Below are 25,401 nucleotides of genomic sequence, written 5' to 3' on the forward strand. Positions count from 1 at the left end.
CATTTACCAATTTTTATTTATTGTATTTGTTTTTATATTTATCTCATTCCAGTTGACCCCTTGTCTGTGTTTTTATTTTTATTTATCTCTTTTCAGTTTTCCTTGTCTGTAGTTAAGTTGCATACATGTCAAAGACACTGGAGTGCATCTGTCTCACTGCCAGAAGTATAAATGTCTAATTGTCCAGATAAGACTCAGTATGGGCCCAGCCAATGGGAGTGGAGGTTGCCTTAGCAACCGATCGTTCCTCGGTGAGTCAGCAAGTTTCCCTGAAAACTGGGTGAAAATTCAAACTTTACTTTTTCACTTTCATGTTTAATGTTTATTTGAAGTTCATGAATTATTAGAAAATAATTTCCAGAATCATTAAAAAACCATTTGTATTAAAAAATATTCACTTCACTAAATGATACCATTTTTTTTAATCCTTTCCCTAAATGGCTATTTTTCCCTCATCAAAGATGGCGGCTCAGGTGCCTGGCTCGGAAACGGGGGATGGGTGTAAAGTCTGTAGTTTGTCAGTGCTCGGAATGTTTACTCACAGGTGGATTGTGGAAACACCTGCAGGACACCGACATGTGATTTTAAACATCCCTGTTTGGTTTTCAAACATCTCTGGTCAGTCATCCTCCACACTCCCACCCGCACCTGGACACGTGTTTACAGACTGTTTAGCTAGCTGACTAAAGAGTGTTAGCTAGCTTAGCTTTAAATGTTTCATCGGCACTTATTGAATGTAGCTGCCAGGTGATTTAAAGAGGAATAGAATCTGTCACTTGTACTGCAGGACTGGGATTAATCATGTGTGTATTTACAAACAGAAACTTGTGAACGTGCTGTTTTGGGGCAGCTACTCCTGCGTCATCATGGTCCACTGTAGTGTACTGAATATATTCTGCTAGCTGAAAGTCACGTTCTCAGATAAACTCACTTTATTAGGGACAACATGGAGACTCTGCAAGGCCTCTCTTTGCTCTCAAAAAACTCTCATTATTATTATTGATTCCAAGATGGGGAAAGGAAACATCTAAGAAGACCTAAACGAACATATAAAATGATTCGACTTTAATGTGTTATAAATTGCTTTAACTTTTTGAAGTATGTGAAATACAAGAAATTGCTGCTCCGAGTGCTTATATAAAAGTTGATTATACTTATAAAATAACAGGCCTGTATATGACAGACGTCATGATGGTAGATTTACCAAACTCGTGCAGCCAGTCTTTTATTTGTCAGTTCCCCGTCAGTTGTTGTTGTTATATAATCAGTTAATACAGTTCAACAGCCAGAAGAAACAACAATTCTTTGATATCAGTCAAATATCATGTGCAGGTTTATTCACAAATCACCATAATTGACCTGAAATTAAAGTCACATTTTAATTAAATCTCAGGACATTTAAACAGTCTTAGTTTGAGCAATTTGTAATACAAATAATGAAGGTCTGGACAAAATTTCACTGTGAGTCAACACAGCCTTTGTACTTACATATCACATGTGTGTGTGTATGTACAAACATCACATTGCAACCCATACACATATATATAGCCTATATATATATATTATTATTACACTTTAAACAGTCTGCCCTACAGTACCTGTTTGGTAATGAAGGGCCCACCTTGCATTAGCAACAATGATGACTATGACAAGTTTTTCGAGTACAATTCTCATGGCAACACAAAAGCTCTGCACTCTGACATTGTGAACTACAACAAACGCCAGTGGTGGATGAGACAACTACCTGTTGTTTCATGGCTTTGCAGCACAACTTTGTTCATGACAACAAGGTACAAAACATGTATGCATTTATCAAGGTTAACCATGTTGTGGCATTATAAAGTAATTTACAACAACTTTAAAATGTGTTTTTTCCCCGTGCACAACTGATGAAGACTGAAAGATTTAGTGTTTAAGATTTAGGTAAACGGATCTATTGGCAGAAATTTCATATAAAATAATCCTAGTGATTTTTTCACGGGTGTGTTTCATCTAAAACGTAGTAATTGTTGTTTTCTGTAGCCTAGAAAGGGCCCTTTATATTTAGATATTTTATATTGACATCAGGAGCAGGTTTTTTACAGTAGCCCAAACTGGACAAACTAAACACTTGAGTTTTTATGACTCCTGAATGTTTCCACAGGTTCTCTGTCATGTTGGAAGGGGAGGGTGAGGTGAGGGGTGTTCAGCTGCAACATGTAACTTCACCACAATTCTACTGACTGTGACCCAGTTGGTATTTTCACTTCCACTCAGTTACCACAAGATGGCGTTGCAGAATAGCATTTCCCAATATAATTTCAAAGCAGGTTCAGCCTCGCAGCAAAGAACAATTTAAATCGGGGTCTAAATTGAGAGGACTTTGAGTTATATTTTTATTTAATAATTTGAGAAATGTTAAACTACTCCTAATCCAGTGATTCAATTTTTTCATCAATTGATTTTAAATCGAATCTTCTTCACGTTATTTCTGTTTTGTCCTCCTTATAAATGTAGTTAAAATGTAATATTAGAAAAATAACATCATAGATACAAATAGGATAGTTATACATGAATCCACGTGTTAGGCCCTTTCATGTTTTCAGGAAGGATGAGTGGAATATATCAGAAGGAAATATGGAATATTAAATTTAAAAAGAAGTCACATCTTTTATAATTCAGTCTAAAAGAAACCCATCTCCTGCTTTTATCCAGGACATAATGTATTTTAAAAGAAAGTCAGGCATTGTCATGACTCCTAGCATTTTCCTTTCTGCATCTACAGTATGCATGATAACAGTGGAATTAAGTGTTGTTTCACGATATAGATAGATTACTTTATTCATCCCCAAAGGGAAATTAGGTTATATATTGCAGTGTTATGGTGTAAGGGTCTTTATAATAGAGGATTGTGTGATAACACTGGATGTACAGATTTTACTCTGTTGTTGCTTAGTAGGGCTGGATGACATGGCAAGATATTATATTGAGATCCAAATGTGCACCTTAGTCGATCTGGATTGTCGATGAAAATTTAACAAATCTGAGGAACAACAATAATGTGTTATACCTTCTTACTGTGCTTATAAGCAATATATCAATATATACTTGACTTTTGTTATATTGCTATCAATGAAAACTGCATTGCAATAAAAATAATAAAAACGTAATTTATATAGCACCTCATGTTATAAAGTCACAGATGGGACAAATGAGAACAGGAACAGAAAACATCAAAGACAAGAAACATTTTATTACAGTGTCGTTAACAATCAAAGATAAAATAATAACAAAATAAAATAATAACATAATTTTAAAGGAATGGCAAAATGGATAAAAGAAACATAAGCAAGAGTAAAATGTTTGTTTTATTGCCCAGCCCCAAGAGTCTGTTATACATTTGTTTACATGCAGCTTTAGTTTGAACAGTTGGCAGGTCAGTGAAACATGGTGCATTATGGTTGAGAGCACACAGGGTCACATGCGCACATGGAGCAGGATCTCACAAACTTTACATCCAAGCTCAGATTTACGACAACACACACAGCCGCCTCGATCCAGATGTTATCCTCCCGAGAGAGAAAGAGGAGGAGGAGAGAGAGAGTGAGAGTGAGAGAGAGAGAGAGAGAGAGATGCTGATGATTGATCCTCACTGAGAGAGGATGCTGTCGGTGCTGCGTGCAGATGCGTCCCCCTCCTGTTTGCGCAACATGCAAATGCGCGCAATCAGCCCTGCTCTTTTCCTCATAGGCGTATCTGACCAGGTAGGTGTTACCAAAACATCTGGAGCTCCACTGCTCTCTCCAGATGTGATGGTTCTTCCTGCATCAAATGAGCGCTGCACGTTTGCACAAAAACCGCGAGTGTGTGTGTGTGAGTCCGGTTTTTTGATTGGTGTCCTCCCTCTCATGCATGCGCGCAGGTAATGTGAAGCCGCAGCACTCCACTGCATGGGAACGCCAGCGAGTCATCGATGCAGAACTCCTCAGCGCTGTTCGGGATGGTCAGCCACTGTCAGGCGCCGGCGTTCGCGGACTTCCCCGGCGTGGCGCTGTCCACGTACGGCGGAAAGGCGGACGTGTGTGCGCGGCGCGGCGGCAGCGGCGCGTTCGCAGCGCAGATCTGCCGCAGCCCCCAGACCCACGACGGCCCGGCGGCTCTCATGAACTGCTCCAGTCCGAAGAGACTCAGCGGGTCCGAGCAGAAAGCGCATCTGTCGGCCAAAACTCCGCGATCGTGCTTCTCTCTCCCGCCCATGCAAGGTAGGTGAACCGTGGAGGTGTTGAGCTGATGCTGCAGAGGTGATCAATATAGAGTTTATTTACCATTAATAACATTTTACACAGTCGTTTTAATGCTTTCATTGGAACACACCACAAGGATCACACTGGGTCAAACAGCTGCTCTCTCAGTTTTCCAATCCAATCAATACTTGTTGATATTGATAAAAACAATCTTCAATCATGCTTCCTCCATATGGATCCTCTGTATAGAGCATCATCTGTTTTATGCAGCTCTGTTTAGCATAGTTTAGTTGAGAGCCCTGTTTGCAGTTGTGGATTAGGGCTGCTAATTAAACCCAGAGCTCACTTGGATCCTATGCCAGTTCATAAATAACTCCATAATCAAAGTGTGTGTTGCACATCAAGGGCATGTGAAGTGATGTGCAGTGTGTGCACTAACTGCCAAGCAAGCAGTGCAACTCCTGCAGATGTTAACAAGGCATGGCTGCATTTTAATTCACGGGGGGATTAGTGAAAAGGTTACTCATAAAAAGTGAGGGTCCGTGGCATCTTCAAGCCTTAAACAGGTTGGAACAGTCCTTTAATGAATGAATGAATGAATTGGGATTTGCTTCTCTCATTTAGTTTGTAATTTTTCATCACAAGAAAGTGAAAAAGTGTTTTTTTTATTTTCACGTCTTCCTCTGCCTCTGAAAAAATCAAATAAACTCTGACGTCTGCTCATCAGTGAAAGCGAAAACTATAAAACAACAATCACACAGATGAGATGAGCACTGTCATACAGATAAAGCATCCTGTGTGTGTGTGTGTGGAAGAGCTGCTCCATCCTGTTTAGACAGAGTGTTGTTGTGAGAGGGCGGAGGTAATTACAGCCCCATCCTAAATTATGATTAGACGGAACAGACTTTTATATTAGCAATCATCCTTGCAGCAAGAAGAGGATCAACGGATTTGATTATTGTTTCTTCTTGCTAAACACAAACCATATGTCTTGCCGAATGTGTCTCAGCATTTATGAGTTCTCTGAGAGCACAGTTGTGCCCTCGCTCAGCTTTCCATCCCCAGCATCCCCGCACCAGAATGAATCGTCTCATTGTCTCCGCAGCGCTTTTGAACTCGCTTCCCGTAAATTGTGGGAATGCAAGATGTGTTGTGTGTTTGTGGATTATGTTGTGCAGATAAACGCTGGAGCAGACGCACACACATGCCCGTTTGTTTTTTGCTCTAACTCAGTGAGACAGTTGAGTGATATTTCAATAATTTCAATATCTTTGCGGGTTCATGAATTAAAATAGTTTTCAGACCTTTCCAAAAAGAACCCCCCTCCCCCCCCACACACTATTTCCTGAAGCACATATTCATTCAGCAACGCATCAAAATGTGTTGCATGACTTGACACTTATACATTTTCATATTTTTCGCCCTTATATTGGATTAATAAAACATTTACTCAATTTAACCTGTACTCCTAATGTTGCTGTCTCTCTATAGGAATATAATCCGACTTTTAAATATTGTTTTAAAGCCTCTTTCTGTGAGCAGGGAGTATGAAAGCGATCTCAGTGCTCATCAGTCTTTTTGTATCATGCCTCATTTCAGACTGATCGTATTACATGCTCCCATTAAGGGATGTTTTCAGCCATTACTTGAGATTTATACGGAAAAGAATCTCTGAACAAACACAGGCTGTAATATTTATCCTGATGGAAGTGAGACAGCGGGGAGAAGAACTTGCCTCAGATGGGAGATTTCTGACCTTGAATGTGTAGCCTACACTGTGATTGCAAAATTTCAACAATTACTCAGTGATGTAAGTGATAAAATGTAATGTTTCATCTTATACTCAGTTTTATTATTTGTTTTAGCTACACAGTCATTCTCTGCTCATAAAGAAGAGTTTAAAACCAGAACCTGCACTCAGGAGCAAAAAAAAGGTCTTTAACGTTAAGAAATAACGTTCACCATGAAAATGATCAATTATCAATATAGACTGATCATTTTTGGCCACATGGCTCGGCATCATAGACACAGGACTGAAGTCAGCTTTTGTTTATTTATTCCCCAAAAATGCAAATCTATGCTGTGATTTTTGATTTGTTGAAGTGAATAGTGACACAGGTAGGGTTTTAACAAAAAAAATGAGTACATTGCAGACTGTAAGTTGAAGCGCCGTCATGTATTGTGGTTCAGATTTTTTCTATTTTAGTTGTGTCTGTTTTTATACATCAAATATCCTAAATGAAACAATTAGCTACAACATTTGGTAAAAAAAAAAAATCCTCATACATAGCATTCTTGTTGCTGCACCTCTGCATTTTAAAAACTGCTCCAAGCTTAATTTCAAGGAAAATTGTTCGTTTTTTTTTTTTGCATTGTGTTGAATGACGCTCAAATCACTGCAGTGACCAGTTCGGGAGGCTTTGTATATGTGTGTGTGTGTGTGTGTGTGTGTGTGTGTGTGTGTGTGTGTGTGTGTGTGTGTGAGTGTGTGTGTGTGTGTGTGTGTTGCTCTTGAATGGAGAAGTGGCTGATCATCCAAAACACTGCAAGTCTATAAAACGTGCTATAAATATTAGTGCCCACCAGAAAAGAAAATATTTAGCCTGCAAAGGAAAACACTTTGACCCCTCTTGCAAAGAGAATATCAGGTTTGAATGAAGTGTGTACTCTAGCATCATTTGATACCTTACTAAAGTTTCTCCTGGCCGGTGCGATGCTGCCGATGTCTGGGAGCTTATTTGGGGAAAATGTTTGAGTTAGAGGAGTGTGCCGGAGTCTCACAGTCCGTCTCTTAGATAAATGTCTGTCTGTTTATTCAGCCTGAGATGAGTAATGAACGTTTGGATTTGATCATTGTCGGAGCTTTTTATTTTTCTGTGCGGCGTGTGTTCTATAAGTCTTCATATACAGTCTTTATACATACACCTGTATGCACGGACACAAACCCACCAGCATCCATCCCTAATACATGCAGACACTGTGCCAACATATGCTCAACACATGCACACTATGCCACACACACATACAGTATGCATATAGACTCACACTTTTTTGTGGCATTGGCACCGATGTTGAATTCCCTCTAACTGACATTTCCCTGTGTTTTTCTGCAGCAGTGTTCATAGACGTCAGAGTACAGGGTGATAACCAGACTATTATGAGAAACAAGCGACCGTTACATCTCACTTTGAGCCTGTCAAACACTTAATGACAGATTCCTAGTGGCCCAGTGAATAATTCTGGTTGTGAGTGCACAGAGGAAACACATTAAGAGTGTTTTGTAAAGCCTGTTATTCGAATCAAACTGTGCATTAGTTATTATTTTTATTTTCAATAGAAAGAACAGTGGGCAGTTACAATTTACCTGAAGAAAAAAAACTGCATGATATCGATTTCACTGTCACTTAGAAAGCACAGAAATATTTCTCTTAAATGAATAATACAGAAGAGTAGTTGATCCTAGAGTTTAATCTGAAAATACGTATCATTATAATTGCATAAAAACATATTATTCTCATTAAAGCCACCAAAAACATGGTGCTCAGTCTAATTCATAAGGGAGCTGGTGTACACATTTAAAATATCAGTTTGTCCCAGTGTCTTTTTTGGATACTGTTCCGCTAAATAAATCTTAAGACTCATGTCACGTTAAATGTTTATACAGCTGTAATTCTGGGAAAATGTTTGCTTCATGGAGTTTTGAGTTTCTTAAATTGCCTCGGACTTTAGCCTTATAATTGTTTTACGTCCGGCTCTTGATGCATGCACAAGATCATTTTGTTTATTCGTCTTGGATTTCAGTAATGTTCTCGGTTTAGACTTGTGTCACTGTGACATTATTATACCAATTTGACTGAATCGGGGCTGTGACAGGAGGCTGTATAAATCAAAGTCTCCAGGGTTTCTTTTGTGGCGGCTCAATGGTTTTGTGGTTTTGTTGCTTATTGTTAAAAAGACCAAAGAGATGGTATTGGATCCTAAATCTTTGGAAAATAAATCCCTAATGGAGGGATTGATCAACAGGGGGAAATGATTGTGCAAGTGACAGAGCAAATATTTTGGTGAGAGTTCTGACCGCAGTTTAGAATAAGGATTCCATGTTTGATTTTTATGCTCTTGAGTCAGTCAAAGTTTCAACGTCATACGCAGCTGTTGAACAGTTCAAAAGCTGTGTGGATTAAATAACACCAATATAATCATACTCTTTTACACAGCGACTACTGGATCAGTCATTTGCTATGGTTCATGGCAATCTAACTGTGAAATTCAAGTTTCCAGGAGTTCACATTGTGATAGGAACAGCAGGTCTTTTGCCTCTAATATCTTTACAGGAGCTATTTGGAGATTAAGGTGTTAATATGGCTGACTCCAACCATGTCTTTGATGTACAGCAAGGTTTAGATTTCCATAAAGCTTACATTTTCTTAAGTGCAACAGTAAAAATGGAGTTAATAATCTTGTGTGTGTATCGAATGGATATTTAAACTTATTTTTCAACTATGGCACTCAGTGGAGCAGATACCTCTGTCAAGGCCTGACAGTGTTCTTAGGCTGTACCAGTTTTCACACACTCATAGATATCAGTCATGTGCCTGATTTTCATCAAGATCCACAAACTATTCCTTGAGACATTGGTAAAAAAGTTTTAAAAAACGCTAAATTTAGCTATGTCAAAGAAAGTGTAAAAAAAAATCCTGGATCCTCCCCCGATTTGGATCCAGACCCAAATGTGAATGTGTTCTTCTCTGACCCATATTGCATCCTTGTACCAAGTTTCATCAAAATCTGTCAAGCAGTTTTTGCTTAATCCTACTAAATATCAAACAAACCCAGATTAAAACCTTATCACCTCGGTGGAGGCATATCTACTGTAACAAGGCTGGAAATGAATCATGGCTTATAATTCAAAGCATAGGCTTCACACTCAACTGAAAATGTTGGTTTTGTGCCATACGGACATTCTTGATTGTCCATAAAATAATTATATAAAAGCAATATAATCGATCTTCACTAATTTTAAACACATTTATTTTGCTTTACGGAATCTCTTCTCTGTTGGAACACATCTGTATTTTTACATGGAAAAACATGACTTTGTGAATAAGCAGCCAGACATCCTATCTTTCTGCAGTCGTGGCTCTACATCATCGGGCATGTTTATTCACATCACAGAAGCACAGTAACAGTAGCATTCTTCTCACAAGGTTTCTCACCAGTCAGTACATTCCCATGAACTAAGAGCGAGCCTCAGCCCACGTCTCCTTGCGTCTCCTATGAGCTCAGCAGTGAGTTATGGGCAAACGCAAGGGTGCTGCCTGGGAAGGGTGTTTCAGGGTGTAAATGTTTGCAGCATGTTCCATTGATTCATAAAGCCGAAGGCCCGGTGATGATTCCCCAGCGGTATTCCCGTAAACCTCCGTCTGGCTGAGAAGTCGCGGAGGGAATGCTGGGTAATGGAATGAGAGCGCTTCCTGAGTCACAGCCACTAGAGAGGCAGATTGAGAGAACACCCCAGGTTGGGCATCTGCTCGGCTGAATCACCTCAATCAAACCAGCCCAGGAATAGACATGACGTGTGTGGAAACAGGAGGTGAATGGCAGAGGAAGAGATGAGCACTGCATCAACTTGACTGGTTAGATTGAAAAAGAGAGAGAAGGGAGATTAGTGGGAGGTTGTCACTTTTGCTGCTTCAGTATCTTCTGATGTTGATTAGAATTTGAGCCCAGTCGACTCTTGTGTCAGTCAGGTCAGATGTTCTCATTCTCTTATGACCAGTGTGGTATGACTATGGCATCTCGCTGTAACCAAAGGCATTCTGAGTCTTCATGCTTCCAATGAAATCCAAACGGCAAAAAAAATATGATCTGGTTTGAGTAAGTGTCGAAATATCTCTGGAATACCAGAAGAAATGTGCTCTGGGCCTCAGTTTAATCAGGAGAAAGCTGCAGTGTTGGCTCTGATATGTCATCATAAAAATGTATTTTTAGAACCAAACCTTGCCTGGAGAAGCTCTCACAGATTTTTCTCGCACTACTCTTTTGACGGTGAGAGGATTAAGCTGCCAGGTCTCGTGAATTTAGATTTGTTTGAACTTTGTTAACTATTTGTAGCAAAGATGTAGAGACTTCTCTCGCCTGGACAGTCATGCTGCAGCTGACTGCATGTCTATAGCGTCTGCATTACTCATGCATTTTCAGACAGCAGCGACTCCTCTTGCAAACCTCCCTGTGTATGACTTAGCACACGGGTGGGTTTTTGATTTACATCTCAGCTGTGCCACTTGCTGTTCTTGGCTCGACGCTGCTGTGTTTCATCAAAGAAAAATCCGCTCTGCTCTGACTGTGGCAGTTACGACGGCCGTCCGCCGCTGCGCAGCCTCTGCCAGAGCGGGGCCGCGAGCTGATGGGGCCCTCGCAGCTGTCAGCTGGAGAGAGAGAGAGAGAGAGGGTGAGAGATGTGTCCGTAAGGGTTAGAGATTCACTGACCCCCATAAATAAGCACAAAGAGCACAGATTGTGTGAGTGTGAAAGAGAAGTTTTGGTCATATGAGTCAATAATGCTTAGGCTGCTGTTTCAGCTTTTCCACTAGATGATACGGCACTATCAGCACTTCATCTTCATTACCTTTATCAAGGAGGTAATTTTTTCACAACTGTCCGTTGGTTGGTTGGTTGGTTGGTTGGAAGGATGGGACATGAAACCACTAAATTATGGGGTGGATCTGGCCAAAGTGGCGAATCCCATACGTTTTTATCACTTTCTTCAATATTGTGATCACGTTTTAGGGACTGACTTTGTACAATCCAAGTAAAAATCTTGATCTAGCTAATTTAAATGTGGTTTCATGGGGAGGGGGTAAGCTTTTCTTCAGCTTCTGTAGGGTAACCACGTTTGGTGCTGATCCAGACATATGAGGGGATTCAGAAATTAAGGCCTCTGCAAAGGTGTGTGCTTCACTGATCATAGACTGTATAAAGATGGACGAAGCATTTCCTTTTCCTCCAGAAATGAAGCCAAAATATTTAGCATACACAGAGTCTGTACAGTAGTGATTGGGGGAGGGAGCCGTGGTATACAGGTCCCACCGATACAAGCACTTGACCATTCACAAGTTAATTTCAGCTGTCAATCATGATGTTCTCGCCCGGTTTTTATAACATCAAATAACCAATTAAAACAAGCACAAATGAGCACTTGAACATACATAAATGTGATAAGAACTTTGTTTGACCTTTACTTTGACTTTTTAGTATGGTCCATGTCCCCTCCGCTAAGATAGGGGAGGGAGGCAAGATTTATTACCTCTACTGCAACCAGCCACCAGGTGGCAATCGAGACACTTAGGCTTCACTTTTTGGGAGCTTTCATGCTGTACATCTTAATGTAATCCATGGTTTTAACTGTGATCAAGAGTAACAATTACAGTTGTGTAAGAGTTGCTAAGTGTGCATCAGAGCTTTGTAAACATATCACTATTTGAAACTGCCGCAGGTACAGTTTCAAATGCTCAGGCTCAAGTTAAGTAGTGTCTGAAACAGCCCTATTTTATAAGACTGGTCATGTTGAAGATTAATTAGCCAAACAAACATTGGCTTCAACAGAGTGGTCAAAAACAAACGGGCAAGCGTGATGCAAGCCGAGGCTGTTTTAATGTCTTCATTAGAGCGCAGCAGAACGCAGCCAAAAAGATTGAGTTTTATTCTCTCTCTTGTTCTCTCCCCATCTGTGCCAGGAAGCTGCCATGGGGCAGTGCCCAGTCAGCTCACCGCACCATTGGCTGGCGCTGCCCCAGAGGACTACGAAAGACATTATAAAGTCTAATAGTGCAGTTTATATACTTTATTAGTAGTCATTAATAGACGCCCGAGCATTCTGGAAGACTTACTTATTCTCTAGTCATGTGCAATCCAATCTAGCCCCTGTGCTGCATTAACTTGCTTACCAGGACTAATAAGAACACAAAGGAACGATAGAATGAAGGTCGCTCAAAAAAAACCAAGAAAAAACATTTTGCTCTTACTTGTCTGTGAATGATGTGGGTCGACATCAATCACAAACCCAGAGCTTGACAACTTGCACTTCTGTACTCTGCTGATTTGGACCCAGATATTCATATGTGCATTATGTCTTGGCAGATACAGATCTGTTCGCATTATTGTCCCAGATAGAGAGCCAAGTTTCATCACACAATATCTATTGAATTATTCTTTCAAGGAGATGTTTTTAAAGCACTGGCAAATAAAATTTTTGAGTCTAAATTTATTATAGCTCATGTATGGCTCAAAGTCAAGACCTCTAAGGTTTCATCAGTGCAGAGATTGATATCGTCCCGTTCATCCAGGCAGCACTGACGCACAGGTGGACCGATGTTTTGTCAGAATGTTTCTTTTTTAAGTAGCACATCTGGACAGCACTGCCTCGCTGCATGATGGGAGGAAGCAGAGGATTTTGGGAAAGTGATGCTGGTGCCCTGTTCGAGTTAATGCTTGTAACTCTAAGTTGCGAGGAGCTTTGCCAGATCGACTCTGGATGTTAATAAAGTGCAGAGGCTCCATGCCAGTACTGTGATCTGTAATGCTTAGGGTTATTTTTACAGACTGTTTTTTTACTGACAATTATATTTGAAAGGGAAGGCTGTAGCCTAATATCAGCAAGGAGATGGTGTATGTGATAAGAAGATGCAATTTCCCATGATGTGATGCTGCAGAGGGCATGGAGTTTTTTTCATTCTGTGGGAATATGTTGTGTATGAGAACTTTCTGAAGCACTGAAATGGCAAACAAGTCAATTTTTGTGTTTTATTTGCATGCTCTGCTTCAACATAGCCACACACTCTATTACGTTGTGGTTGTCTAACTACAACCAGAGACATAATGGTGCCTGAAGTGTGTTTCAACAACATTGTCAGTGGGGACAGTGAACATTGCTAATTCCATTTCCATTTTTTCCCAGCTAATCCAAGAGTTATCTTTTTATTCTCCTCCTTTCCTCTATCACATGTCAGGGTCTTCATTTAATGGTCTTTGACAGACCGGTTGCCAAACTGGGAGTTGAAGGAATCTACTGTAAGACGACTTTGGCTTGTAACTGCTGTGCTGATGTAGCCGTCTACTACAGATGTCGGCTTGATTTCACCCTCTGGAAATGAAAACTGCATCTCACAGATGAGCTGGTCGCTCTGCCCAGTTTCCTCTGGAAACAGTGGAGACATCTGTTATCTCCTGGCTCCTGCACTATCTGTCTGATTTACATTCTCTCTATCAAACTGCATTTGAAGGAAGGCTGTGCAGTTCTCACTCTGTTGGCAGTGTTTGCCTGTAATCCTGAAGGAGAAAATGGTTTGGCTGGAAGCAGTTTCGTTGTAGACAATCGGTTCTGTTCTTCTTTGATTTACTGTTGCCAAGATTAAGTGTACTTGCTTTATTCCATTTGAACTGAAGCTCATAAGGGCTGTGCAATAAGTGTGTTAAATGGATCCATATTAGACTGAGTAATAGCCTCAGTATGGACTCTTCATTAACATGCTTAACATTCCCCCCAAGACCCAGAAGTCAGCTTCTATAATACACAGCTTAATACAAACATCATGTTAGACACTCAGGATCTCTTATGGGGCTCATTGTTCATGGTTTTAGTAGTGAGGAGATTTGGACTCCCTCTCTCGTGTGTGTGTGTGTGTGTGTGTGTGTGTGTGCGTGCGTGTGTGTGCACGCACGCACGTGTGAGAACGTTCTTGTGCTAAAATTTTGGTCAAAGTCGAGGACATGACGGATAAGTTGGTCAACTCCGAACATCAATGCCTTGAAAAAACACCATGAAAACATTCATCCATCAATTATCTATACAGGGGTCCTTCATGGCTCAGAGCTCTTGAGGGTCACAAGAGTGCAGAAATCAATCCCAGCTGACATTGGGTGAGAGGCAGGGTATGCCCTGGACAGGTTGCCAGCGTATCGCAGAGCCAACATACAGAGGCGAACAACCAGTCGCTCTCACATTCACCAATCTTCATGTTTTAGACTGTGAGAGGAAACTAGAGTACCCGGAGAAAAGCCAAAACATCTCAATCTAACATAATGGCTTGCTGCATTGATGGTCATTAATTCCACCTCCTCCATGTTAGCAGATGGGACATGGACAAACTACGTCAAAGTACTCAAAGATGGTTTCTGTCATTTGAAGTAGTTCTTATAATAATAATAATAATAATACATACTCTGATGTGTTCAAGTGTTTTTTTTTTTTGTGGTAAATGTAATTAGTTTGATGCTCATGATTGACAGCTGAGACTGACTCATGATTGTAGAAGAGTCTGTTTTAGTGGGACCTCGCAACTGTGGCTCCATGCTGTTGTAGCTGACCTGACGTTTATAGCCTTTACCTTAGTTCAACTTTCAACCTTTACAACAAAGCAAAAATCCAATCAGAGGAGCTTCACACACCTTAAGATTTGAAACCATACAGGGTTACAGTACATACATGGGTTCACAGAGCTCCTCTAACCATTAAACGTTCCTGTAGAAGGAAATGTGTCTTATATATCACCAGGAGTTTTTGACAAGAATCTTTAGGATGAGTTTCTGGCTCTCTCCCCAGTATATCCTCGCTGAAGCCGAGTCATAGATTTAGTGGAGAGATAGAGGGTGTGAGCGAAGGAGGGGAGAGCTCCAGTTCCCAAATTTCTCTTTATTTGTGTTTATCTAACTTTTACCCTTGAAAAGTCAGCTCGCAGCACATTTTGACCAATACCGATAAAAAGCCTAATCAGGCACTTAAAGCTCAACAGTGATCTAATAGGCGTGTGTTTGAAAGTTGAAATGAATTAGGCAGCGTCAGAGCTGCGACAGCCAGGTGCTGAGCACTTGGCCCAGCGCACCAGAGCCTCGGCCAATTGGAAAATGCTTTGCAGAATTTATCTGCACCCTTCTCCCCTGACAAATTATTTTATTGTTCCCACACAGTTGGTTTTAATTTTATTTTCTGGCTAATGATCGGCTGAGAGCATGTGTGCTATTGTTATTCCTATCATGGTCTATTCCCTTCTTCAGAGGAGATTCTGAAGACTGGAAGTGCTCAGATGCCACACAAACCAACAAAATGCTAGTAGAAAGCGTAAGAGGGACAATCTTGATATGCTTAACGCCAATCTGTATTTTCTTTAAGTGCCTCCGTGGCATGACCTTAGCGACTGTCTGTCAAACTGGGTAACGCTGCTTCCTGAAGGAGCAACTTCTGTACAACCCCCCCTCGGCGAACTCCAAAACCCCTGCTCCAATACCTTTAATCACATTATTCAGTGTGTCTCATGTACTGGGACTAGCAGATATGCTGTGTGAGAGCTACAGATGGGAAAGATAGAGTGAAACTCGCCTTGCGTCCGAGCCGTGCACTCTGCCTGACCCGAGCTCAGTGCATCAGGACTAGGCCGCTAATCTTTTACAAATGCTGGGAGTCTCCATGACCAGGCCCTCGCTGAGACGGCTTAGTCAAAACAGCCCCGCTGCTCCTGAACACAACCTCAGCCCATAGCTTAATTCAAACGCTGATTAACTAACAAATACCTGCTGCTTGTTCCACAACATTACACAGGCCGGTGCATTCTGCAGCGCTGCATGGAGTTTGACAGTGTGTGTGCTGTCCTGTAGAGGAACTCACAGGCCTACTGTGTTACAGACTTTCAGGGTTTCTGGGTAAAATGATACACTCACTTGTTAAATGAGCAGAAGCGTAGAAATTCTTCAGATTTTTATTGTTTAATTTTTCCTTATAACTTTCAGGGGAAGTGCTTTGTTATCTGAGCTGCATTAAACTATGTAAATGAAGGTTTAGCAAAGATATTTACAAAACCTGTGACATTATACATAATAGGATACAAACAAAATAAAAGTAATGTTATTATACTACATTATGTTTACTGTGCAATTAAGTCACCAAAAATCAGTAAAGAGTAACAACTCACACAGGCAAACAAACCAAACAGCCCGACTGGTTTAGTGCCAAAGTTGCATTATCGCAGCCTCTCCTGCCAACTCACTTGACAGGTAATGGCCAAACAAATACTTTCAGCAGATGAGGCAGGTATAGGTGACAACCTTTTTTTTTTTTACAATTCATGTTCTGTTCTTAGTCAGCCTCCCAACTCCACTCCCTTCCAATTTTTTTTCCTTTTTTTTCCCCTTTGTGTTTTCACCAAACACATTCCTATTCCACCTGATCATTTATTACCACATAATTCTACCTCGTCTTCTACCACACTGTCACAGTTTACGTGAGCCCGGACTCCACTTCAAGCCTCAAACAAACAAAAATGCTGCTCACGCACAGAACCAGACTTTGTACGTGGAACCATTGTTGAATTAAACATCTCTGCTTGTGCTATAACCTTTGAGCAATGTCTCAATGTTCCAAATGACAGTGATGCACAAAATGTTGTGAAATTCAACTAAGTCCGTATTGTTTCAGCACTTTCTGCAACCGATGAATAATTCAAGTTTATTTTTGAGACATTTTTATGCATCTGAGGTGCTTTGATTCTCATGGTATCCATAACTTTGCACAGAAATAGCAGTGTAACAGCATAAGCAGTATTTTTTTTATTTGTAAATTTTTGAGAACACTTTGGGTCACTGGGAATAATAAATCGCCCACAATTTTTTGCAACAACACGGCTATTATTGTTTCTAAAGAATGTGTCTTTTTATTCCAACAAGGGGAAAAAATGTAAGGTCAGCTGTAAAGTGAATAGAATAATTCCTTTTAAATGAAGCTTAGCGAGTACTTTCGTTTGACGGCTGGATAAAGGCTGCAGTTTTAAGAAATGTTAAATGTATAGCCCCTAAACCCGCAATTCAAAAAAAGTCAACAGAAGTTGTTAGCTATGTCCTTGATAGCTGTAGCTGTAAACGTAAATGCACAGTTAACCACAGTGCCCACTTTTACAGGGCCAGATCTGTCATTTGACACATAAATATGGCCAATCTAGGCCACAGTAAAGATGCCAGTCTTCTACAAGCCTCAAGAGCTCTGAGCCATGAAGGACTCCAGCGAGAGAGGCAAAGCATCAGTATATGTACACTTCAGCGTGCCAAAGTATACTCATTTAACAGCACAAAAAGACGTGCACTGAGAACCCGCATGTTTATGTTAGGGATGATGTCAAATGGCTAGAATTCATATTTCACATCAAATTTCTCTTCTCAAATGGCTTCTCTTAATTTTTACTCGCGAGGAAACAAACATTTGCATTTCAAAGTTCTTCAAATAAAAATAAATGAAAAGCAAACGCTTTTATGGGTTTGGAGACTATGTTGGAAAACAGGTCAGGGAGCGAAATGAATATTTTTTATGGTTCGTAAAAGAGCTTCACAATGAATGCCAGGTTATGTGAAAGGCTTGACACATGGTACAGGCCAGAGCCCTCTGAGATTCCCTCCTCATTCAGCCCGTGCGCCTTGGGCCCAGAGGAGCCAAACAACACACATGGCAGACGCCAAGATCCAAATGAAGAATGATTTCTTTATTTCTGCTTGTTATCGTCTGATTGGGCTTCTTCTCAGCACAGACCCATCCAAAAATCCACGGACATAAAGCCTTCACTTTTTCTTTTTGGGTTTATCACTCTGTGTTCAGTTTGCTTGGTATTTTTTTCCTTTTTGTTGCAGTATTTTTGGAGAATATTTGCCTCCATTAAAAGGAGGACAGACAAGGGAAGATATTGGGGTTCGACATGCAGTAAGGGTACCCAGCCATCTATTAACAGCATATACATTTACACTATACTATAAATGAATACAAACACAATGTAGTTTAGATGTAATTTGATGTTTAGAATAGACATACTTCAAATATGTAATATACTGTAAATATATGCATCAAATCTAAAAATCTAATTTAGGTATTTCAATCTTTATTTTTCCCACATGATTGTGATCATGTAAATTAATGATATAATATATAATAATTCTTCAATAAAATGTGAAAAACAATTTTACAATTTTATATAAGGCAACGGAGCTTTTCAATGTGAACTTTTAATTGCATCACATCTGCTTTACCCGTCGCTTTGTCCAGCAACATATAAGGAAGGAAAACCACACTGCCAGCCAGTTTGTTATCTATGACGTCAGGTAGATTTTCATCCACAATGGTGCTGAAGACAACAATTCCCATGATCCCACATTGGTTCACTACGTCATCAAACTTGTTATTCTGTTATTGTTTTGATTGAGCGATTCCTAGCGTCAAAGTTACATATCGTACAGTTAAGACTTCATATAATTTATATTGCCTTGTTTATAATGTACCATGTGTCTTGTATATGACATACATATTATCCATACTATTATGACTCATGGAATTTCAAGAATCTTCATTTATTCTCAGTGTAAGCTGTTGACCTGTATGTCCTTTTGCACCACATGTCTTTGTCCCACATGTGTCAGTGCCAACTGATGTTCTCAGTCATCACAATGTTACTGCCTGTGCTGGGGGCTGAGCCTCTGTAAAAAAGAGCAACAGCCAGGTTCCGACTCCGAAATAGTTTCACTCCTGAGACAAAACTCACGTCTCACTTTGGCCATAACCACCAGCAGCGAGAACAGAAATCATAATAACAGGAATCTTATTACAGCCATTAAACAAGAGAGGGAAAAACTCAGGAGGGCTCTAATGCCTGGACATCTGAAATGCTTACGCACTGAGAATATATTTGCTCATAAAGCTCTTTGATGGTGGCCCAACACTCAGAGCTGTTGTCTGTGTAAATAGCTTTGTATTGACCTCCCACCGCACAAGATTGAATGTGTTTCCTTAGGTGTCATTTGGTACCATTTTGGGCTTTTTACAGGCCCCACTGTGCCTCGGTCGCTGTAACCGCGGGGGCTCAGGAGTCATACCATCATTGCTCAAGCGGTCGCCAACTCTGGGCTCTTCCTGAGATGAAGGGTCGACTATGAACTGTGGCCTCCTCCCCACAGCAGCATTATTGAGCTGTGTTTGATGTGAAGTGATATATAATGTCGGGCAGACTGTCCATCTCAAATTACATGCGGAGCACGTTCCCGTCTCTATGTGTGATATGTGTTTGTGAGTGTGTGGGGTTTCGATGGGGGGGTGGTGCTCAGTGCCAAAACCTTTGGTTAATGAGGACTCCCCACACAATAAAAGAATGGTATTGCTGACTTCCTTAGGTATGTGTGGTTTGAAACTCAACACAGGTTTGCTCAGTGGAAAACCTGGGGCCCTCTCTTATTTATTCTGTATATTTATGAAAACCCCAAAATCATGTGGTGCCCCTTAGCGGACGGGTCCCGCTCCAGCTCCGGTTATCGTTGTTTTTCAGCCGGGTTAATGCCCTTTAGTTGCAGATTTTGACGATGGTGTAATAGTGGCTCTTAAGAAGATATTGTCGCCAATATTTTGAATCAGTTACAGAATATCAGTTGATGTTATAAGTGGGTCAGAGGTGTCCACAGCTGCAAAGCAAATAGTTGCTATAAACTTAAAAAAGGTTTTTGCTAAAACTGTTTTCCATTTAATGAAGCGTAATTATTATATAAAACAAATGATCGATTGATCATTCTAATTTCAAAATACTTACATATATATATATATATATATATATATATATATATATATCTCAGTCAACAAAATGTATTGGTTTCTTTCTTGGCCAATGTCCCATCCTTCCAGCAAGTTAAGAAGACATTTGTTTGGTAATTTTTGTGTAATACTGCTAACAAACAAATGGACCAACAAACTAGAATGGCAGAGGCCCAACAGTTCCCTTTGGAAACCACATTTAAATGAACCCTATCAAGGTTTTTATTTGGATCCACACCACATTGCACATGCTCATAAATGTCAGTCCCCTAACTCTTTTTCTTCAAATCCCTGAATTGTTCTCTGAGAAAACAGTGACAATGTTGAAAACCACAATGTTAAAGAAAGTGAAAAAACATTCCTCGATCCGCCCCCTGATCCAGAACTTTATGATTCTTCCCTGGCCCATACCTTATCCTTCCACCATGTTTTGTGGTAATCAGTCCTGTAGTTTTTGCGAAATCTTGCTTAAGAACAAACAAACTAACTAACTAACTAATAAACAGGGGATGGAAACATAACCTCCTCTCGGGGGTGATGTGAGGTCATCTCACCTCAGTGTTAAACAAACCAAACACATGTTTAAGGCACATCATCAGATAATTACTTAACCATCTTTAGGGTTTTCTCACATCCTTGTGTCCTGTGTTTAACATGAAATCTGTTTTGGGGACAAAGACGGATTTAGTCCAAAGCAGATCAGTTTACTTCATCGCCTAAAATGTAACTAGTGACATGAAACAACACCAATAATCAAATCAAAATAAAAGCTTCCCCTCTGTGGCTCCGCTGTCAAAGCAGATTGTTGGTCTTTCGAAAAACTCGTTTCGGAGCCGAGTTAACCCTCAATCATCCTGAATGGCTAATATTCACTGCGGACACTGTTGAGAAGCACCGGCCTGAACTCTAGCCGCAAAACTTCAAAAGCCAAAGCAATTACTATGCATGCTTTGAACATATCCTTTTCACAAAGTAGCATTTCATTTTCTTCCTGCACTAAAACAACAAAAAGTAACATAGAAATAGGAAGTGATATTGGATTCCTCTTTGAGTTCCCTAAAACATCTGGTTTGGTCCTTGTTTTAAACAACCAGCATCCCCTCTGAGAATAACAGAAGGTTATGTGCACTGTGAAGGCAACAAATAATCATTTTCAAATGTTGCTGCATTCAGACGTGATCTAATTAAACTCTCAACCTCTCAATCGGACCACCGACCACTTTCCCCCAGACGTTGATTCATTTGTTTCTTTGATCAGTTGTTTTACAGAAGTCCTATAAAATCTCCACTCCTGTCAAAGTGCAATTGAGTGTTTATCAAATGGGCCTTGATGTGTCTTCTACACTGTAGAATCTGCAGTTGAGATTAGTCACTGTCATTTCTGAGGCATTTCCTGGCATCTGCGTTCAATTACAATTTCTCACAGATTTAGACTTGCTTGTAAATATTGGGTGCTGGCAGAAGAAGACTGAAGGAGTACTGTACTAACAGACTCAATCAGTCCAAAGTGAACAGGCCACTGGTGCAGAGATAAGCTAAGCTAACAAAGTCTTACTACAGCGAAACAGTGCAATGCCTGGAAGCCCTGGAAATAGATGCCCCCATACCTGAGATTAATTTTGAGTTTCTTCTTTTTCATTGACTCTGTCGCTCATTGCTGAGTGTGCTCATGTTCTCTTGTCCTGCCCGTTTCCGTCATGCTGTCAGCTCAGATTCAGGGATTCAATAGCACTGCACCACTTTACAATATGTCAACAACCAGGGGATGAATTACCATGAAATTCATGGTGCCCACAGATGACCCCTTGACTTTTCCTCTTGTGCCACCATGAGGTTTGAATTTGAGAGAAAAGTCACAGCAACTGTTAGATGGATTACTATGACAGGTTACATTCAGGTGCCCCTCTGGATGACCTGTAACAATTTGGGTGATTCCTTTACTGCATTTCAAGACATTGGGTCAAATTAGTTTTTGTCCAATTATTTTTGTTTATTACTTAATATCTGCAGAAGTGGTATTATGGGATAGATAGATAGATAGATGGACACTTTATTGATCCAATAAGGTAGATTATTTAGGTTAGTACACAGATGTCAACAGAACAAAACACACAAAAAGAATACAAGAGCAGTAAGTACAACTTAATATAGGAGCTAGCTTGGCTGTAGACTCTTCTCTCTATTATTAAATGCAACAAAAACCAGATTGTCACATACTCAAGTTTTAACAACCAAAAATTGAAACTTTTTCCCCCAAACCAAATATCCAAATTATTTATTTGTATCTGTTCTCATACTTTATGATTGAATTTATTCTGTGATAAACCTTTTTTTTTTATTCTATTCTTAAGTTTTCTCAACACCTTCTTAATGTGTGAAAATCTTTTGTGCTCTTCTTTAAACTACAGGATTCTAAATAACTGCACATACAACCCACACCGAGCTAATCTAAATCGAAAGTAATTCATAACCTACACATTTTCAACATGAACATAATATCCATACATCCACATCGGGCAACTCTTGTTAATAAGAAACAGAATCATCATAATATTCCAATTTATAGACATGCACGTTAATATATGCATGCATGTAATTCTCTTTTGAGATTGTGAATTGAGTAGAGTGCATTTCTTCTTTTCCTAAGTTTTATAAACAGATTTAAGGATTCATGATGACTGAATCTGTAAACTTTTATACCTCAAATTGTTTTCCACACAGTTTTTATTCCATTTGCATAAAAAATAATAGAAATACAGTAATACTTGAGTCTTTCTATTATTGCTTTGTCACATGGAATAAAATTCAGCAGGAGGATAGAGCCATCATTACAAATGACCTCAGTTTGACAGAAGTTATTTTCCTAACCAAGTCATTTTTAGCTGCTCAGATTTATTATACTATTATCGCAATTTTGGCAAATAGAGGGTCATACTGATGTTTGACTTATGGATCTGATTTCACTACAGTTGCAGAGGGACGTCTGCTGTGTTTTGATATGACTCGAGCGGGCACTCGGACAAAACACGGCTTCTGCATTAAATTGCCATGTTTATTTTTTACAGCAGATTTATATACACTGGTTATTCTCCTGAGTGCGCGTATGCACACACACGCACACACACATATACATACACACAAAAAGGAGTATGCATTAACACACTCAGATCAGAACCTAAAACTTTTTAAATAAACACTGATTAAAAACACCATGTTGTTGTAGGAAATAATTAGATTCAGTTGAGAAGTGTTTCAGTCTCACCTTTAACACTTTCTCTGAGGGTGTGGTGCTTCGACTGCTCGTCAGTCTCCAAAGCTGCGGACTGGCTACATCACTGTGTTTACTGCCGCCTCCCCAAACAGAGCAGCCTCTTGTCTGACTGTGAAGCACCTCCGGATCCCTTGCCGAGGTTCCAGCACTCTTGGCTTGGCGTTGCTCACCAGCTCTATAAAGGTGTCTGTCACCTAACCAGACGTCACTGTCACGTCTGCCAGGCAAGTGCATCACATCTTGTCAGTTTGCCGGTCTGTCAAGCCGGTCCAGTCCACAGCTTTGTGCTCTGTTTGGTCTTTATAATTATGTGGCTTTTCGGTTGAATTCTAGGATGTGGTTTGGCTGAGAGGGTCCTTGTAAAACTTTGTGATTAATCTTGGCACTATAGAGATTTGTGGGTAAAAATCTTGTTATCATAGTGATTGTCAGGATTGAGTTGTGGCTACTAGTGGCTTTAAAGTGGTTTGTTGACTATGCACATTCTTGATGGAAACAAAATAGTTTGAAGCGATGCTTATTTTTGGGATAATCAATCATTGTTCCATTTTAAAGCCATTCCCAGAGGTCAGTGTGCAACAATGTTTTCTACCATGAGTCATCAGTGGATTTCCTGCTGATTTAGTTTGTGTGTCATATCCTGAGCTATTTTCTTTCTGATCAGATATCACCATGTGGTTGTTCAAATCTGCTGCTTTGGAAATTTTGAAAATCCAACTGTCATCTGTTAGAAATGTAAGTGCATCACTCCTAGTATTATTGAATACTGATGAATATTGAGAGTGTTTAGTCCAGAAAATAGGCCCTGTGAACTGGGAATACTGTGACTAAAACTTAATGTCTAATGGAAATTCTAAACCTGTATTTATCTTGACAAAAGGAAAAATAATATATCAAACCCTTTTAGCTTTGGAAGTATTTAAAATATACTAATATAAACACATTTTCACAATAATAAAATATCTATATCAATGAGAAAGATTAAGCGAGGGGCATTCAGCAATGTTTCTTATGTTATATCTACAATATTAGTCACAATAGATCATAATCTCTACTGTCTACTGCAGTGCAGGAAATCATCCAGAAACAAAGCTGTTAACGAGCTGTATTTGTGTCCTATGGAAAATTATATCCTGTGCTTTTACCTTCAGTCCCCTCAGACCAAACCTCTTTCAGTGTCTTCACCTGTCGGTAGACGTGCCATCGAAGCCGTCACCAGTGACAAGGTGCTACCACCAGGTGGTGACATGCACAAGTGCAAAGTTTTAATTATGTTAATGAGAAGGGACAACACAGGAGATGATTGGCTGTGACTGTTGGTAGGAAGTTGTTCGATGTGTTCAGGGGTGACTACAGCCAATCAGTCCATCTTCCTTTGTGGAGGTTTAGAGACTGTGAGTGATCTCATTATGTATGAGTGTGAAAGAGTGTGTGTGTCTGTGTGTCTTTGTGTGTGTGTCTGTGTGCGCGTGTGCATGTGCAGTGACATAAACCCACAACATTCTCTCCTGTGTTTGGTTTTTAGACTCACAGCATCCCCTCATTAATCCCTGTGGTAAAGTGGCTGCTCTCTGAGACTTCGCCTGGCACAGAGCCTGGCACAGGGATATGGGGGTGGGTGGGGTCGGTGGGTGGGGGTTTGAGGGGCTGTTGACTGCCAACTATTTGTTTGTGTTCATGACTGCGGTTAGCGCTGCTCCATTTGAAGAGCCTGGTATTATGAGGACGCCTGCTTCCCACAACATGTGTCCTCCCCTCTTAAAGGCAGAATCATTTATCGACTGCTGCATTCATCAGTGTGACTTCAAACTAAGTGTCGCCACCAACAACCAGTCACACTGCTGAGCTCGTAGCTTCTTTTTCAGTTGTTATATATGAATAATTTCCATCCACCCATTATCTATAACAGTTATCCTCTGAGGGTCATGGCGAAGCTGGAGCCAATCCCAGATGACATTGGGTGAGTACACCCTGGACTGGTTGTCAGCGTATCACAGGGCCAACATACAGTCACACAACCACTCACACTCATATTCACATCTACCTGCAATTTAGAGAACCCAATTAATTTAACCCCAATCTACATGTCGCTGGACTGTGAAAGGAAGCCAGAGTTCCCGTAGGAAATCCACATAAACACTTGAAAACTTCATGCAGAAAGGTCCCACTCCGCACCGGGATTTGAACCTTCTTGTTGCTCGGAGACAGTGCCAATCACTGCACCACCGCCCAAATAATAATTCATAGCTGAAGTCAGATATTTCTGCACTGTGCCCAAACAGTCGAGGCTTGCAGCTGAATGCCTC

General features: G+C 40.3%; 1 protein-coding gene across 3 annotated transcripts in view; it reads left to right on the forward strand.

The window, feature by feature from the left end:
* The first annotated feature begins 490 nt into the window (after nucleotides 1-490).
* Nucleotides 491-25,401, forward strand: part of LOC109625837 (zinc finger protein GLIS1) — a 75,013-nt gene continuing 50,102 nt past the window's right edge. For 2 of the 3 annotated variants that reach the window (XM_020081369.2, XM_069522188.1), the window contains exons 1-2: nucleotides 3,612-3,743; nucleotides 3,902-4,241. In XM_020081369.2, coding sequence (XP_019936928.2) covers nucleotides 3,953-4,241 — 289 coding nt within the window. In that variant the 5' untranslated portion in view covers nucleotides 3,612-3,743; nucleotides 3,902-3,952. Of the gene's footprint in view, nucleotides 619-3,611; nucleotides 3,744-3,901; nucleotides 4,242-25,401 lie in introns of those variants that run through there. The other variant, XM_020081368.2, reaches the window with a different exon arrangement.

The sequence above is a fragment of the Paralichthys olivaceus genome, chromosome 3 (assembly GCF_024713975.1).
Source record: "Paralichthys olivaceus isolate ysfri-2021 chromosome 3, ASM2471397v2, whole genome shotgun sequence".
In the NCBI taxonomy this organism is placed as follows: domain Eukaryota; kingdom Metazoa; phylum Chordata; class Actinopteri; order Pleuronectiformes; family Paralichthyidae; genus Paralichthys; species Paralichthys olivaceus.